The following is an 18,347-nucleotide window of genomic DNA, read 5'->3' as shown; positions in this document are numbered from 1 at the left end:
ACAAACAAAACATCCTTGTTTGTTTTTAACAAGCTGCTTGCCAATGTTATTGTGTTTCTATTAGTTCTTCAGTTATGAGAAACATTTGAATTCTCAATTTACCTTCTCTTACCCATTCAGGGGTTTTACAGAGCTTCAAAATACCACCCTCAAAGATACTTGTTCTCTGAGCTGAGAAGTTTCAAATTATTTAGTCAATGCTCTTATGAAAAAAATAGCTTTGATCAATCTCAGTGTCCTTTACTGTACTTTTCTCGTTCTAGTGTGTTTTTGGTTTTTTTTGAGATGGGAGGCCAGAACTGCATTCAGCTGCAAGTAAACTGAAGCAAAGATATTTTCTGGTTTGTTCGAAGTTTCTTTTCTATTCTTTTCTAACATTTTATTTGCCTTTTTGATCACTACCTCTGTATATCAGAAAGACCTCCACTTACATGATCATCTGTGTGTATGCTAGGAAAATACGCATTCACGTAGCTCTGTGTTTCCTACTAATGGTATAAAAAAGGTGTAGAGTAGGTACAGGTGATGTGAAATTGAAAAAATGTGACTCATGGTGGAATTGTTTGGTGTAATTCTAGGAAACAGCTTATTCTCCATATAAGCTCATCCAAGATAAGGCATTAAGGAGCAAAAGCTGTAGAGGTATGATATCACGATTAAATGGAAATAAAGGTTGTCATTAAATGCTACGTTAACTTCAATAAAAGTATTTTGACAGGTTTAGTTCTGAACAGTTGCAGTCCTGTGCACCTTCTGGGGCAGTGGCTGTACTTCACTGTAAATTCCACTGCAAGCACTCATGCATAACTTGGCAGTTCCTGCTTATCATCGCCAGTCCACCTTCTGTCACTAAGCTTAAGACAGCTAAATGTCTTCTACATCAGAATCCAGCCACAGAATTGCCTGGAATTAGCAAAACTGGGAAAAAAAATATCTCCATTGTCTTTGTAACTGGACCTGGCAAAACTTCCTAGAACTGTTTGGTTATAAGAAGTTTCAAGAAAGCATTTTTGTAATAATTATCCCATTTGCACTGAATACAAGGCATACCGATCATTCAGATTTCATTATATGGGAAACATTCTAAGTTTAGTGATGAATTAGCCAAATAGTGTGGAACCTGGTGATCTTCTAGAGTACTTTTTTTTTCTTTCCTCCTTCTTGCCCTTTCTGATTTTCATCATCTTATTCTTTCGGATGTGTCATACTGGATTGTACACAAGTTTATACATATAATTCCTATTCCATTTGCAAACCAATGGTGCTTACACTGCTTACTAAGGTGTTTCAGTTTCTTGTCTTTCTGCTGGATAGGTATCAAAATATTTTCGTTTATATAAATTAGTATTACTTTGCTAGTTTTGATTACAAAAATCCACATACAGTTCCCTCTTCTGCCAGAAAGGAGATTGACTGGTCCATTCCTCCACCTTCTGTGCCAACATAACGTTCACTCTTTGTGCAAATTTCTGCAAGTTCCACCTGAAAAAAACCAAACATGAACCTTCAGCCAAGGTTAAAGATGATACTTTTATACTGCTTACATATGAACTAGTGAGAAAACAAAGGATATAGAACTCTGAAACCACTGCCTCTCACACATCTTGTAGGGTAAGCTGGTATCACCCAAGATGCCGCACAGCTTATTTTTCCTTTTGTTTTAAAGCAAAAAAAGAATCAACTATTCAGTCTCCAATAGACCCACCATAGCCAGATGCTTTTCAGAGCAGCCTCATTTAGATGCTTAACTCTTGTAACAGTCCTCCTCCCACCTTTCTCATTCACTTCACAGCCTTCTATGCCAATAGCCAATATTTTGGGGTTCTTTAGCCTGGAAAAAAGGAGGCTGAGGGAAGGAGACCTTATAGCTCTCTACAGCTCCCTGAAAGGAGGTTGTAGCAAGATGGGGAGTTGGTCTGTTCTGCCATGTAACAACTGATAGTACAAGAGGAAACAGCCTCAAGTTTCACAGGAGGAGGTTTAGGTTGGACATCAGGAAAAAATTTCTTTATTGAAAGGACTGTCAAGCATTGGAACGGACTGCCCAGGGAAGCGGTGGAGTCACCACCATCCCTGGAGGGATTTAAAAGACATGTAGATGTGGTGCTCAGGGACATGGTTTACTGTGACCTTGCAGTGCTGGGTTAATGGTTGAACTTGATGTTCTTAAGGGTCTATTCCAACATGTTCTAAGACTAATTTGTTGGCTTATTAGTTGAATCTATCTATATATGCATCTTGGTAGCTTACAGCAAAATGGCAAGTTGTTATTTCATACTATTTTAATGCACTGATTCCATAATCAAAAATTATGTACTCAGCCAAACTCAGAAACCCCTTCTCACTGTAAATATTCTAATCAGTGTTGCCTGTCATTTCTCCTTGAGATATTGTATTCTACTTACATTGTTTATCTCAACTAATTTGTAACCATATGTTATTTGCATTCTTTTGTGACATTTTAGGTATATCTTTGTGCATTCTGATACTTGTAGGTCAGATACTGTGGGAGGGTATAATATCACTATCATAACTGTCAAAAATAATAACTTACACTAAAGCTTTCAGCCATCAGGCCAAGCCAAAACAAAATACAAGAGAAGCCTTGGAGAATGGTCAAAGAACATAGACTAGTCAAAAAGAAGAGGGTCAAAAAGCAAAGCATCCATGTCCACCTACTCGATTCCTACCAGTTTGTTTTTCTAAGCACAAGGTAACCACAGATGGGGAGATGGGAAAAGAACTTAAGAAAAGCCACAGTGCATTTTTCAATCTGGTGGCAAAGTCAAATTCAGATTCCACACTAAGGATGCAGCATCACAGCACTGAAACAAGCTAACCAGCAAGGCAGGGACACTAGCCAGCACACAGCTGTGAAAGACAGCAGATAAGAGGCAGTAAATCACCATGCTAAGAGAAAAGTATGTGCAGGGTGCATGCCTGCTTGTGCACTCACACCACAAAGTTCTAAAATTGGTGCTTAGATCAATGTAATCAAGCTGAACAACCACTTTACTCAGCTCACGGTGCAGTTATGGCTAATAGGCCTTAGACTGGTAAGTAGAAGTTATCAAAAGAACATTAAGAAAGCTACTCTAAAACTGTACAGACTGCATCTCTTTGAATCAAACACGGTAAATAAACACTCAGAAGAGAAAGACCATTAACGAGAGAACACAGCAAGAACCATCAGCAAAAATACTCTCATTCCCTACACTGCCTTTCCTTTGTGTATTTTAACGATGAGCTGAAATAGAGATAATGCTGCTTTTATTTTTCTTGCAGAAGTATAGGAACATCACATATTTTGGTGCTCCTTCTTTTTAACAAAAGCCATCTCCTAGTGCCTGACTTTTGCTGAAGATCTGGTTCATCAAAATTTAGTTTTCATCCCTTGTCCCATGTCCACTCCAAGCAATCCTATTTTCAGTTTGAACCTTAGACTTCTTCAGCCCATCAATGAAAGTTTAACATCCACTTACCATTTGGTCCTGCTCCCCTACAAGTTGCAAATAATTCTGAATTAAATGCTGATGAATGTAATGATGCTTTCTTTTCTCCCCATGTAATGCTAAAGTACTGAGCAACAGCTCCACAGAAAAGAAAGAGCCAGCCTCCCCTCTGAGCAGTGTCTAGATGCTCATTCCCTTCTACATGTGAAGGCGTGCCTGTTAACAATCACCTGTTGCTGGGATGTGGAAATGCCAGTTCCGCTGAACCTGCCTTTTGCCTCTCTGAGAACAGAACAAGGCACACCCCTCAATTGTGTAGCCACTGACAGAAGGCATCAGACTGGATTTCCTGGACATTACTCACTCATAATGGCAGCAATGGTAGCTTCTCCACACTGGCAGAAAAGACCACACCAGCAGACTGGTCATGCACACTTAAATAGGAGCAGAGGCTGTGCAAACGTGGCCTGAGGTACTTGCAATGTATATTCCACTCTTGAGCACAGCTGCCTGAGGTATTATTTCATCTGCGATTGCCAGCTAAAGCTTTGCAAAGTCACAAATTAAAGATTTCACCCTTCACTTAGGCCGGCTGCATGTCATCTCCATATGCACATCAGCTACCGCTTGATTGCTTCAATCATTTAGACTTTATGAGCTTGGGCTTATTAAATAAATATCAGGAGAAGTCTTGCAGAGGAGGACTGTTAACAATTAGGACAGTGCCACTCCCCTGTCCCTTTACATGGTCTGGTGAATTGTGCCTTGTTAAGCATCGGGCCTTACTTCGCCCCAGCTCCCCAGCTGTCCAACTGTGTGTGCTAGGCTAACAGTGCTGCTCGAGCTTGAGCAACTTTTGTTTTGAAACCTAGCAAGGATTGGCAGGACCACCAAGTAGTAACTGGCAAGGGTTGAGAAGATCCCTCTCCACAAGACAGCCCAAGGCATCCCTGAAACATTATTTGGTTTCTAATTTAAACAGGCCCTTTGCTGACACAGGCTGGCCTTCTAATACTAGGATGAGAAGCATGTGAATGGAGAGGAAATCGTCATCTGTATATAAAGCAGTTTCTACTTACTATTGAGACAAATGGGCAAACGTTTGCCTTGCTGCTAAAATGAGTGAAAGGGCAAAGTTCAGAGGAACTGAATTGTAGCATTGGAAACTAATGTGAAGGCTAAAGTGGAGAGCCTTGTGTATATATTCGATACTTGGAAAAGGATGGTCATATGACTGAAAACAGTGAACTTAATGTCAGGAGGTCTAGGCTCAATTTCTAGCTCCACATTAAGTTTCTTGTGATACAGGGGATGTCCCTTTAATTCATCATGGCTCTAGTTCCTCAGTAAAATGTGGAGTATCATCCCCCTCTTTGAAAGCTGTAATTGCTACTTGAGATTCTTGGATGATAATGCTATAAATATGTGTGACTTCATTACTAGAAGCTGAAAAAAACCACATTTTGCTACACAAGTTCTCTGACTTTAGGCTTCTGTAGAAAGTACCTCAGAGTAAAAAATTTGCCTGTCTCAGAACTATGCCTTGTTTCCATTCAATTTGCAACACTCAGAAGCTCTTTAGGGCAGGGACTATTTGAATCATGTTATTTATATCTCTCTGTAGTGTATGTGTCACCTGTAAAAAAAAAATACAGAGCTTCTCAGATCTGATTTCACTGCACAATCTGGCAACATCTCAAATGCATGTCTGAAGGATACCTAGGCACTCATCACCTTCTTCCTCGTGGCTGCACTGCAATTTCTGCAGAGATGCAGCTGTCCTGGTTTTGGGTAAAGCAGAGCTGTTTCTGCTCAATGATTTTACTTTTTAGCTAAAGCTCTTCTAATTAACTGCTCTGCCTGAAGTTAGCAGCATTTTCGTAAACTGTCTTGTTTTAGCAGTGATAAGACTTCATGTTTAGAGTTACTGCCAGGGATTGGTGTGCAGACCAAGGCCACTGCTAAGCTTGGATCCCACACAGAGCAGGGGCAGAGAGCACACAGCACCTGTGGGGAGGAGCAGGCAGGATAAGTGACCCCAAGATTCACCAGTGGGGTATTCCATCCTGCAGTCATCATATCCAGTAAATCTGAAGGATCAGGAGGGACAAGCCCTTCCCTTGCCCCTTCTGTCTTCTCTCATCTCCTTCTGCTGGGCTGCTGGCTGCTTCTGCTGCAGTGGCTGGCACCCGAGGCAGACTTCATCCATCCTGCCTTTGATCCCAAGCCCTGTGTTCCAGAACTGAGCTCCAGAATCCAGCTCCTGTGCCAAGTCGCTGCCTAAGGCTGAGTCCAGCCTGGGACCCCCTTCCCCGGGGGCTGCTCCCCAGACCAGGGTGAGAGTGACGCACTGCCATCGGGGTGGAGTTGGGTTCAGGACTAACTTTGTATATATTTGTACATAGTCTATTTTATTATCATTATTACTATTATTATTAGCAGTAGTATTAAAGCTGTTTTCTTTTCTAATCACTAAGTTTCTTCTTTCCCTTTTGGGGTGGGGGAGGGGGTTAACAGAGAGCACCTGTTATGGTTCAGGGGGCGGTCCTGACCCCAAACCGCAGCAGTAGCTCAGAGCATTCTCACAGCCACATTTAGGGGACCACTCCCCAGGCTACACCACAGCATCACCTAGCAGGCAGGTAGGTCAAAGGGGGACAGCCACTCCTTGGTAGGGCTCAAAGTACAACTGTTATGAGTATAAAATAAGCAATCTTGACTCTATTGAGTTCTACAGGAGTCCTAAACAGGCCTTCTTGTAGAGATAGGTGAAAGCAGACATTTGGTCTTCATGAAGCACCATGAGAAATACGCAGAAAGAATAAACCCTATTTGCACACAGACAACACTTCCATCCCACGTACTCTGATCTGTATGAGAGATCACTTTGAGCCAACCACAAAAACATAACTAGTTCTATGCACCCAAGACTCACTAGCATGTTTTTTCCATCCCTAAAGCAGTCTTTCAAAAACACTAATAAATCATATTTTAAGTCTTAATAGAATTTTACATACTTTAAAAGCATTCCTATAAGGCTGCTGTTATCTTCAATTGAGAGACAGCACAGATATATTAACATGATTTGTTCAAAGTCATGTGAATCAGTCACAAAGCTGAAATAAGAATTCAAAACCTCTCTATTTCCAGTATTGTGGCTTATTTCTCTAAAGCACATGGTCTCAGGGAAACTGAGATAGATCTGAACAGTAGCATTATGACTCTAGAAAAAAAAATTACTTAATCAGATGAATCATAAATTTCCTTACCCCAACTGTCCTGTGATCCACCTACGTGCTACCCTCTGAATTTCTGCACTATTCCAGGAAGTTGTTCAACCAGGACTGGCTAGACCAGGTCACCATTTATGAATAGCTACTATCATGTGGACAGTAAGTCCCAAGCTGTCATCTACACTGTTAAACAAGCAAAGTGATATATTTAGTGTAGTAATTGAAAAAGTAAAGCTCAAGTATCAGGAGATGTCACCTTTGATCTCAAGTCCTCCTGTCCTCTCTCCCACCCTCATTCCCCCACCCTTACCCACCAAAAAAAACCAAAACAACTCAAACCCACAATAACTGAGCCAAGAAGGGAAGTGTTTATAATGCATATAAGTAAGGGGTTGTCTACTACTCAAAATTCATTAAGACCTAGTGTGGAATAAAAATACAGAATATTTTAACATAAAACCAGCCTTTGTGTTTCAAAACGTCACTTCTAGTTCTGTACCTTGTACCTGGAAGTGGGCCTTTGCTATGGACCAAAGTATAGGCAGTATTCCCCAGAATGTTATTTTTTGGTAAAGAGCTTCCTGAGCCAAGTGTGATTTCTGCACGTTTAAGTTGCCAACAATGGATTTCTTACATATGAACTTGTCCAGACTCCTTTTTAACTCATTCAAAATTTTAACACCTAGAACATCCAGTAACCACTTGTCAGGTGCAGAACCCTCTCCTTTTGTTGATTATGAGCATGTACCTGACTAACTTCACTTAATACCTTCTGGATCTCATAATGCCAGGGGTGATGAACAATTGATTCCTATCCATTAATTAATCTACTCTATCAATTACATTCATCATTTTATGGACCTCTATTACTTCCTCCTTCAAATGCCTTTTTTCCAAAGACACCAAGGTTACTTTTATGGAGGTCATTCTGTACCTTTGATCATCCATAAGGCTTTTCCCTGAGTTTTTTTCAGTTTAACTATCTTGGTTGGTTAGAAAGGAGAGAGGCAGACTTACAGCTTTTCTTAGACTACCTTAGAGAAAATGTCACTGTATCTTGTGGTATTTTTATGTGGCAAATAAGCCACATAAAATGTGTGTTAATTAGTGTTGACACAGACAAATAGTAATGCAATCTCATCCAGTTCAGCACTGCTATTCCAGCTCTTTCATTGAGGTTACCATCCTGCGAGCCCAGTCGACAGGGAGATTGTGCTCATGTCAGCCACTCCTGGCCAAAGTCCCTTTGTTTAAACCTGCTTTGCAGTGGCGTGGCTGAAGCAAACTCTTCCCTTCTGCTGACTGTAGTGAGGTCTGTAAAAAATGAGTGGTAGTAGGCAGGAAAGCTGGTATGGAAACTTAAAAATCTAAAGTTAGTCTAGGTAGGTATACCTTGAGCTATTTTGTACAATTGGTGTGTTCAGCCTTTGGACACGGGGAAGGGATGAGAGTAACCTGACAGTAGCAGTAGCTGGTAAGTGAGTTAAACCTTGAAGTTTCCCTGGTTATCTTTCAAGAAACACTAAATATTGCAGCTTTTGAATGCCAGACCCAATAGGATACGTACCAAGCAGTACTTTTATAGCTATTGGCAAGTACGTGTGCCAGGCTGCCTGCACGTCCATGGGAGATGTTTAGTCAGTGAGTTATGTGATATATTAAGGTTTTTTTGTTGTTTATCAAAAAAAAAAAAAAAAAAAGATACAACACATTAAATGAGAATATCTGTAATTAAAACAATAGAAAGCAACATAATTTGGAGTAGAATCTGAGTGCATATAATTCATTCACTTGCCTAATAGGCAGTTAAGCATTAAGAAGTTTATGTGAAGTAGTCTATTTAAGGAATCTGCTCTCTCAAGGATTTCAAAACTGAACTCTTAGGTTTTAGGCAACTTTGGTTTACGCATCTGGAAAAATCTAAAACTTACAATATACAAAATGTCTTTTTTTCAGGCTGTTCCATTTCAAACGCATATTCTAAAGTCTGCTCATAGCGTATCCTATTGCAGAAGGCAGGCTCACCAGTTTGTCTACCAGGCAACTGGCCCCCACTTGCAGACCTAGGCTAGCCTTTGATCTAAGAGCTCTACTAACTACCTCTGCTTTTTGTTTGAAACAATTTAAAGTTCTCCCTGATAAGGAGCAAGTCAATCTTGGGTTACAAGGAAAGAAATTACTACCACTTAAATCTGTTTTATCTTTGAGCCACAAGATTTCCTACCCAGCATGCAGAAAGTCTAATCTGGGAAATCATATTAGTGGAAATGAAATTTAGTCTGACAAAGAAGGGTTGTGATTTTTTATTATTAGTTGCCTTATATGTTGTTACTCTAGATGGAGAGATTTCTTGTATTAAGAACTTATCAATAGTTCTGCATTATGTTACCTTGTTTTGGACTGTTAATGGAAAAAGCAGGTTTTCCGTAAAATGATACTTTTCATGAGTATGTATATTCCTCTGTTTTGTTTGTGTTTCTGTATGAGACACCTAAAATCCGGGTTTTGATTTTCAACTCAGTAATTCTGGTATTTCAAAAATATTGAAGAAGTGATAAAAGAATATGTTTTTTACTGTTTCCAGGCACAATCCAATATTAATTTGGCCCTATATACCCTAATACTCCAGTGGTATGACAAATTATGAACCACATAATACAGCTCAGTTGATTCTCTGTTGCTCCATCATTTATTTTAGTTTCTCTCAGTTTGATGTAATTGATAATAAACATGAAGGCCTAAACATACAAAGGTGTTTAGGTATCTAAGGAATAATGAACAAGAACAGCTGATCACTTACTAAAATATTCCTAAAAATAGAAACCTAGAGAATGATCTGACTGAGAATAGATAAGGGAGTTTCATCTTTAAGTTTCCCCTTGCTCACAAAGAGGTCAAGGGCCAACTGCTCTTCTTTTTACTCAAGCAATAGGTCAGGACTGTATGTAAACTGTGACAGAATATGTCCCTATATAACTGTCACTGTCAATATGTTTCATACCAATGATCAATCCCTTTCAATCTCACATAGAACTTTAAAGAAGTAAACTTGTGTAAGATTAAACCCCTTAAAAGAGTAAGGCAATTAGTGAGTAGGAGACAGGCAAGTATTTGTTAGTAAAACAGAATTAGTGTTGCTTAGTATTTTTTTGGAACAGTTCACCCTACATTACCCAGAAATTTGATATATACAAATCCAGAATGACAGCAGCAAAAATAAAGCACCCTTCTCTATAAAATGATAGTATTAAATTACATCTGGCTCAGTGGTTTTATGTAAGTTCATTTTGGCCAAAGGTAAATGTGATAGATTTTCTATGGAAAACAATGCAGGAGAAGTGATAGCTAATCTTTAAAATCAAAACCCAATTTTCTTCCTGTTTTAAATGTTATTGTTCATGAAGGGAAGCTCCATGAAGAAAATACATTAGTTCATATGCATTATTTTTAAATTGCCATTTTCAGTGCTCCAAAACTCTCTTCAGCACACAAATTAAATTATCTGGCGTATTTAAATATCTGTTAAGCCAAAAGTCCTGTGCATACATTTATTCTCTCTACAGTAATATAGTAATGGTTCCCCAATGCACATTCATTAACGTTTTGGCCAGTCTAATCTGAAAAGTCAGACTCAAGTCTGCTGCTTCCCTTTACAAGAAATTACGTTGGTGATTTTATGGTAAATTTAATGTAGATTTTCTATGAAGTTCTACAGGGGTTGGTTCACAGCACACAGGACTGAAAATAGAGAAGAAACACTTATAGATAAAGATGAGTATTTTACAGTAAGAAGAGAACAGTTTTTATAATTTAAGGCATATTTAAAAACTAGTCAGATGATTTTTTTTAAGTCTCTGCACATTTTATGCATGTGTATGTACACAAGAAAATAAGTTGTGAAATATAGGGCACTCTGTTTCATTTATTAAGGTATAAAATGATGGCCAAATTTGGAGGTTATTTTTGCCACCAGAAATGTCCTTATTTTTAATATCTGGTCTTGACTAGGAATAGATTCCTGAAAGCTACCATCTGCTTCCAGTTTGCACACACAATCCCAATTAGCTAAACTTCATATATGTTTTACAAGGTAATTATACTTACTTTTTCCAAAATGGGAAGATATTTGTCAGATAGTATCTGGATGTCCTCATCAAACCAGCAATCTTAGCTTGACTTCGTCTGCCCTCTAACATGCTCAAATAGAAGGTTATCAATTTGGCTGATGAGAGATTACAGCCTTTGATTACCACTGCTCTAACGTACTCTGTTTCCCCTTGATTACAAACACACATAGTCAAGCTTAACAAGTTAAAGAATCCTGGTTTTTAAACCCACAGGGAGAAAGGAACTTCAAAATTTTTCAACATTAACAGGACTTTAAAATAATATATCTATGTATGATTTTTTGTGTAAGCAATTTGAGTTTCTCATAAAAATAACTTAAGCATGCATCTATAAAACATTTTTGATGCAGAAATACTATGAAATAATCCTAACCAGTATTATCAGCACATACTATCAACTTCGAAGTCACACTATCAATGTGCAAAATCACAGATTTTCTTGCCAGAAAGCTAGATATTAAAGTCCTATTACACATCAGAAAAATTGTTAGGAAGTGGAAACATATTCAAGTAAAGCCCTTTCCTTATTATATACACGCTTCAGCAACAAAGTGGAAAGGATTCCAGTTGGATTCTACTGAAATCAATGACACTACCAGGTATTGTAACTGTTTAAATACAGGACAATGTTGAATGTTGTGAAAATTCCACACTCAAATTCATCTGACCAACAGTTTGAGAAAATTGAAGCAAATGGACACTGTGCCATTAGAGATTAGATTTAGGTCCTTTATTTATCAATCTGTCTGACTTGTATTTGGCTCTATTAGACTGAGAAAAATCTAATTCAATTTCCTATGCTCAACATTTGACATTAAATTAAACAAACCGTATTTGCTTTTGATCTATTTTTTCCAATAAGTTTGTGCACAGTTGCCCAGCCTTGAGCAACAGAAAAAATGTTAGGGTGGCTGAACAGAACTTAGTGCCACAAGATTTAATATTTGGACAGCAACACTATCATCACATCTTTCAAGTAAATCTAGTTATTCAAGATTACTAAGTGATTTTCTGTACTCATTCATTCCTACGATGAAACACAAAGCTGGGGCAATTTAGAGTATTATTCTATTTCCTTTACAAAAAGTATCTTCTCCTGATGAAAACTTGTACAAAAGATTGATTTTGTAACAGTAAATTAAAAATCACTTTAAAATCAAAAGCTAATACTGAGCATTGCTATTCTTTGAGTGATGCCAGCAGTCTTAGACTGGTATCCTGTTTGGAGGAGAAAAATGGATTCTTTTTAAAGATCGCATTCTAAATTTTCCATCTTGTTATTTGAATGCAGTTGCTCTGCTGCAACTTGTTAGTACTGCACATCTGGCTGAATTGTCTTGGGCTGCTATTTTCCCTAAACTATTGTGTATGTGTGTGATGGTTTTTTTAAAAAAAATATTGTATGCACACTGAAACAATGCCCTATTGCAGACTGCTACACACAACAATTAGTGAGAGCATATTTTTGTTCGGACTTGTTTTCAACATCAAAAAAGTGCTATTTCTGAAGTGAGCCACCATGAAATTCTAGCCACACTTTTACAACATTTTTCATTTTAGTTTTTTTTGGCTCTTAATCTCATAGGGCCAAACTTCACACTGGAAGCACTATCTCGTAAAAGCTCTAAATTTCAATGACTTTTACTCTACAGCTGCTATTTTAAACTTACATTTATCAGGGAAACGACCATATAACCAAAATATTCTCATAAAAATAGTTTCACAGAAACAAAACAGATAAATGTTCCATTCAGTAAAAGGTCAATTTTTCATAACTTTGGCCACAGAAGCTCTACGATTCAGCCAAATTTGATTCCAAGCCAAAGGTTTCTATGTCCTGCTGCTATAGATGATCATATTAAGGTTTTGCAAAGTCCATCAGACTAATGGAGGGCAAAAAGTTAATCTTTTCTCATAAAATTACCACTATGACCAAATATTGTTACTTATAAATACTACCATTTACAATTTTTGCAACTCTTAAGCATTTGGGAAAAAAAAAAAAAAGTCAGAGTGGTGAGGTAAAGTGATGTTTCTTCCTTAAAAATAAGCAAACACATAAATATCCAGCCCTAAAAATGCAAGGTCCTAGTTTGCTTTCTAGTAGAAAGGATCTGGAAAGTCCCTATTTCTGGTCAGCTAAGAATTTCCCTGCCATGGAGGAGCTCCCAGCTGATACACAGCCAGCATTACTGGATCCTGCACAGATAGCATTTGACACCAGGACAGGATGCATTAGAAGCTGGAAAGAAGTGGCCAGAGCACATTTTATAGTTCTGAGGGCTCACATACCTAGATTGCTCTAATTTATATTCACTCTAGCTCTGCCTTATACAAGGCAGTTCTGCGAGGCTAAGCAGAAACTCAGTGCAGCAGAGAATCTGGATTTAGCTAGATATAAGAGGTCTCTAATGCTAAATCATAAATTAGCTGAGAACACTGAACTTGTTTTTACTGTCCTGTTAGATTTGGGGAAACTTAGAGCCTGGACAAAAGTAATCATCAGTCTTCAGAGCTGTCATCTTCTGTCTTAGCCACCACAAGCAGGTATCTTGGTCTATGCAAGTACACAAAACCTTGGATATGTTCTTAACTGCTCCCATGCTGGCTATTGGGAACTCTCATCTGTACATTACTTGCTCATTTTTCATCACAAGTGTAAAGTATTTGGCTGCAGACAGCAGAATTTCCTGACAAAAATGCACTATTGTGTCTCTTGTGCTTGTCCAGCTATATTTGAGACACAAGAGTAACTTTCAGCACATTTTCCAACCAGCAAGCTGAAGAGATTTTGGGTTGATTGAACAGGACACATGAGAAGGAAAGACATTCAGTGGAGTCTCTGTCTTCCTTCTGTTGCCTCACACATTTCTATGAAAATGCCAAAAGGAGTCTTGCACCTTTCTTTGGAACAGGTCTGGCATAATGCCGGCAGGTACTCCCAAGCCCCATGTAAATTCAGCTCAAGATACGCACTGTATCATTTATTCTCTGAAGAAAGCTAGGCAGTATTTCTTGAAATAATGAAAACCTGGCTTCTGGTTTTCCAGATACAGATTTCTACTACCTAGTAAAATTGGGGCTTTCTGACTTCTGTCAGTTTTATGGATTTTGCAGATACCAGATTTCTCAACACGTGCACACCAGTGATTTTGAACAAAAGTTCCCAAGCTGAGCTTACTTGGTTCCCACCAATCAGAGACAGTGCTGACCTGTGATAAGACCATCTACGCAAAACCAGAAACTTCTTGTCAGGCCAGGTACGCATGTAAAAATAAGCACAGCTGTCACCTCCAGGCTTCATACTGCAGAGACTCGCTCATCACAGCAGGATCCTCAAGTCCACGTTGTCATCCACCATTGTACTACATGTCCCACCTCACAAACTAGAGCCTCTGTATGGCTGTCCCAGGACTGTAGCCACACGCTCCTGGGGGTGCCGCTGACCGTAGCCACAGGCTCCTGGATGAAAAAGCTGCCCTGCCTCTTTCTGTGAGCTGTGCAATGTGAGCTGCAGCACTTACTGCTCAGCGGATCTCTGCAGCTACCTTCAGAAGCATTTGCAACTGATCAGCAAAAGCCTCCTGTCTGGACCTGGCTACCTCCTGGCCCAGATAAGTGCTTATATACAGACACGGTTAACAGCTGCCACCATCATGTACCACTTTAAGTTGGCTTTGTACCACAATTTGGGAATGTCTGCCTTAGACAATAGGCACAAATATGCATAACAGTCACATTTAGAACTGTTCTTTTCTCTTCCTGACATTGTTCTAATTTAAGATCCCAGTTTCATTTAACCAAACGTTTTTACTGGAGAGAACCTCATTCCCATATAGCACCTTCAGGGACCATGACTCCTCCAGAAATTTGTACTACATGAGCCAAATTCTACTAACAGTTGTACTGCTAACAGGTCACATACTTGGGGTTTGTTTTCAGACTAATGTTTGTTTAAAAAAAATGAGGAATCTATTTTGGACTGTAAATATGTTCATCTAAAAAAAACTGTGAAGAGAATAAGGAGAGTCAGATGGAAGAATTTTATCTCTACTCTGTGCTGATTATATAATTTATCAAGAAATTGTTCCACAGGCCTCCAACAGATGCTCTGCTGTTAAAGCCATGAAAAGTCATTCAGGGAGAGGGTAAAGGCCTCGGGAGTGCATGCTTTAGCACATATATCCTCAGTCCTGGCCTGCAGATAGCACATCTGGTCCAGGCATGGACCTGACGGTTGGCCAAAGTACAGGCTTACAATAATGCTCCTTTTTTCAGCTTTAATGTAAGCCTGCTTTCTTGCCAAATTCAAATCCTGCCAAAATTTGGCCAAAGATGTTTTCTCAATTGTGCAATATCTTAAGTTTATATCCAACAACTCTTTGCAAAAACAATTGTATCGTGTTTTTAATGTTTACAGGCATTAACAATATTTAATTTTAAGTAGAATTTTACTGCTGACACTCTCATGTTTTACAGTAAATTACCTTAGAGAGGGTTTTTCCATTAGCTCTCAGTGTCACGAGTCCTGCACAGCACACCAAAGCACTGGAGCTAGAGAGACCAGAACTTGGAGGGATGGTTCCATCTAGCAGACAATTCATTCCAGTTGGGTTATTAAGACCAAAATGTTCCTAACAATGAAAAAATAAACAATCTCAGTTTCAAGTACAGACAGGCTCAGGCTTGCAATTATCTGATACTTAGAAAGAGAATCTTTCTGTTGAGGTGCTGGAACCAAGGACCTGCTTCTGGTATCTCGAAATAAAGCAAAATTTTCATTCTGTTCCTTAAGAAGAAAGCCAATGGTAGGGCTTCAGCCAAAGGTATGCCTGCAATTCCTGTACACATATATGAGCTGACAGAACTGTACCCCAAGCAGATTCAGTATGGGCTAAATGCCCAAGAATTTACCAAGCTTCGTGGGTGGGTTTTGCAGTGACTGGCTCTGCTCTGAGCTGCCATGGCGACAGTACCAGAGGTTACTGATCATTTTTTACCCTACTTTGTCCTTTTCTCCCCAGCTTCTCACTTTAGGCATCCTGAAGAGGATGATCCACTTTATGCTTCACTTCTAAGGCTGGCATGTGGTATTAGGGAGCCACAGCATGCTGATGGAGAGCTAGTAGCCATGCAGCTGTATTCAAAGCCAAATACTCCTATCTCCTGAAGCACCCACAGTACTGACACTGAGAAAACCACAATGGTACCTGAAAGACACTATGCTTTAGGAGGCACAAAGAAATACTTGCCAGCAGTGACAATGATCTCTGTCATGCCACTTTTAGAATAAAGTTTAAAATATTTTTACATATGTGATAGTTATCACAGAACTATTAAATCCAGAAGTCAAAAATTCTTGCGTACATACTCTTTTAATTAGTCTTTAGTTGCTTTGTCATTTTATTTATAATCACTTTAATAAAAATTTCTCACTGTTGTTAGTTTGAAACAAACACACATTACTTATTAAAAAACCATTGAGTTTATGGGGGGGTATATTAATAGCTACATTCTGATACAGATTCATATGTCAATAAACTCTATTACAGTGTCAATAATCAGGAAAAATGGCAGCGTTTCCACAGAAAATGCCTACCTTCAAAAGATTTATACTGCTTTTGCTGAAGCAAACCATGAATACTAATGGTAGAAATCAGCAAACAGAAAGAGCCTCCTTTAATGTCTTCTACCATCACTTCAAATTATTTGAAATTTCCCTTTCTAAAAATACAAGGGAATTCATACCTAAAATACTATTGCTGCCCTTGACCCTTCATGAAGAACACTAGACAGGCTTGTTCAAAAACAGAAAATGCTTGAGTAACCAGAAACTGATGCATAGTTTCTGGATTGTCTTGAACATGAATCAGGCTTGCAAACTTATCACGCAATGTTTAAATAGAAAACGTACTTCAGTTTCAAAAATTAAAATGGACTTTGCCAAGTTCTGCAATAGTTCTGTCCCAAAAGGATAGCATGTTCAACCTAATATAAACAGATTATCCCGCTGGACCCTCTGAGTACTTGTATTTCAGTGTTTCTTAAGTCTGTAACATTTAGACTTTTTTTTTTTTTTTTTTTTTTTTTTTGCCAGTGCTAGAGTCTGCAAACCTGCTTTGCAATTAACCTTCAAGTATGAAAGCTTGTCCTTAGGAAACAAATCTCAGTAGCAGACTGCAAAATAAATAGACAATTGGTCATGCTAGCCTTAATGTAAGAAAGGATATAGTGTAAAGAAACCAAATCTATATCTCTACAGTCAACTCAATTTAAATGCCCGTGTTACTGAGAAAGTACTCATGTTACTGCAAACATAAGTAATTTATTTGGGTCTAAACATAAGGGCGAGGGTCTGTTTGGGAACTGTGGGTTGTAATAAAGTGATCTGTGGCACTGATTGTTCCAAACACTGTATTTTGAAGGCTCCAGTGGCAGGTTTGAGGCAGGCTTTGTTGGCTGTCTGTAGTCCTTATCTGTTGGACGGGATCATCCTGTGGGGTGACCTAAATGGCCTATCATGAGGTAAGCTTCATGTGCTCTAAAAAGCACATCTGCCCATCATTTGGGCTGGCTGTGGTGACCTTTTCCTGACCTAGCCATCACTGTTTATCTCATCTGCCCTTCCAGAAATACCACTGGATTGACATCAAGTCGAGAAGTCACCATGGCTTTTTTCCTCAAAGGGCTATGAATCACCTGCAAACAGCAGGTGAGATTTATAGGAAGCCTCAGTTGAGAGTTGAGGCTGCCTCCCAGGACAACGCTGACAGTCAGCATGTGGTTCGACAAAGAGCTCAGTCTACAAGTCAGTCTGGAGACAGGATAGCTCACAAAGGAGAAGATAAAGCACAAATGAGTGGACAGGAAAATGTCTGCCTGTTCAGTGTTCCTGCTTTTACTGTAAGTGTGCTATTTCCTGCATAGCTGAACTCTTAACTGAGGAAATTTTGAAAATCCCATTCCAGTTCTACACACTGAAAATCTGGATAAGTAATGCTTTTTACTGGAATATTTCTTCTCTATGCTGTTTACTTACTTTTTGCATTTTCTTCTGCCTAGTATGTAAGTTAGCATCACTTAGTTGTTGTGCACAAGTTGTAGCAATGGAAATTAATGTTTTTTAAAAAGTTTCCATAGGAAGAAAAGGATGAAAATATGATTTTTATGTCCTGACAGACAAGCCTCCAAAACTTTTTAAAAGCAAACTTTAATTACTTGATTCCATTGGAAAGCATTTTTCTTAACTTCAAAATACAGAAGTGTTACCTTGATAATGAGTTTGATCACAACTTTATTAAATAAGCAATTATTTGCTATTGTAATTTATGTAATAAATTGAAAACAGTGCTCTGCAAGTATTTTAAAACAAACCAAATCATATCTCCTCTTCAAGCTTTAACATAAAAATACTTAACTGCATCTCAAGAAAAGCTAAAGAATGCAGGATAGTATTTTGAAAGTGAATAAGTCTGCTTGCTGTGCATTAATTCTACTTTAGCCTATATGGAAACTTCCAAAATCTGCCTGGAGGC

General features: G+C 38.7%; 1 protein-coding gene across 1 annotated transcript in view; it reads right to left on the bottom strand.

The window, feature by feature from the left end:
- GALK2 (galactokinase 2) overlaps nt 1-18,347 on the bottom strand; it is a 48,706-nt gene that overhangs the window by 21,822 nt on the left and 8,537 nt on the right. The window contains exons 5-6 of the mRNA XM_008945078.1: nt 15,300-15,446; nt 1,384-1,482 (exon numbers count right to left, since the gene is read on the bottom strand). Of these exons, the coding sequence (XP_008943326.1) occupies nt 1,384-1,482; nt 15,300-15,446 (246 nt within the window). The remainder of the gene's footprint in view (nt 1-1,383; nt 1,483-15,299; nt 15,447-18,347) is intronic.

The sequence above is a fragment of the Merops nubicus genome, unplaced genomic scaffold (genome assembly GCF_000691845.1).
Source record: "Merops nubicus isolate BGI_N331 unplaced genomic scaffold, ASM69184v1 scaffold5220, whole genome shotgun sequence".
Classification (NCBI taxonomy): domain Eukaryota; kingdom Metazoa; phylum Chordata; class Aves; order Coraciiformes; family Meropidae; genus Merops; species Merops nubicus.
Note: the sequence above shows the minus strand (reverse complement) of the source record. Positions and strands in the feature narration are given on the sequence as shown.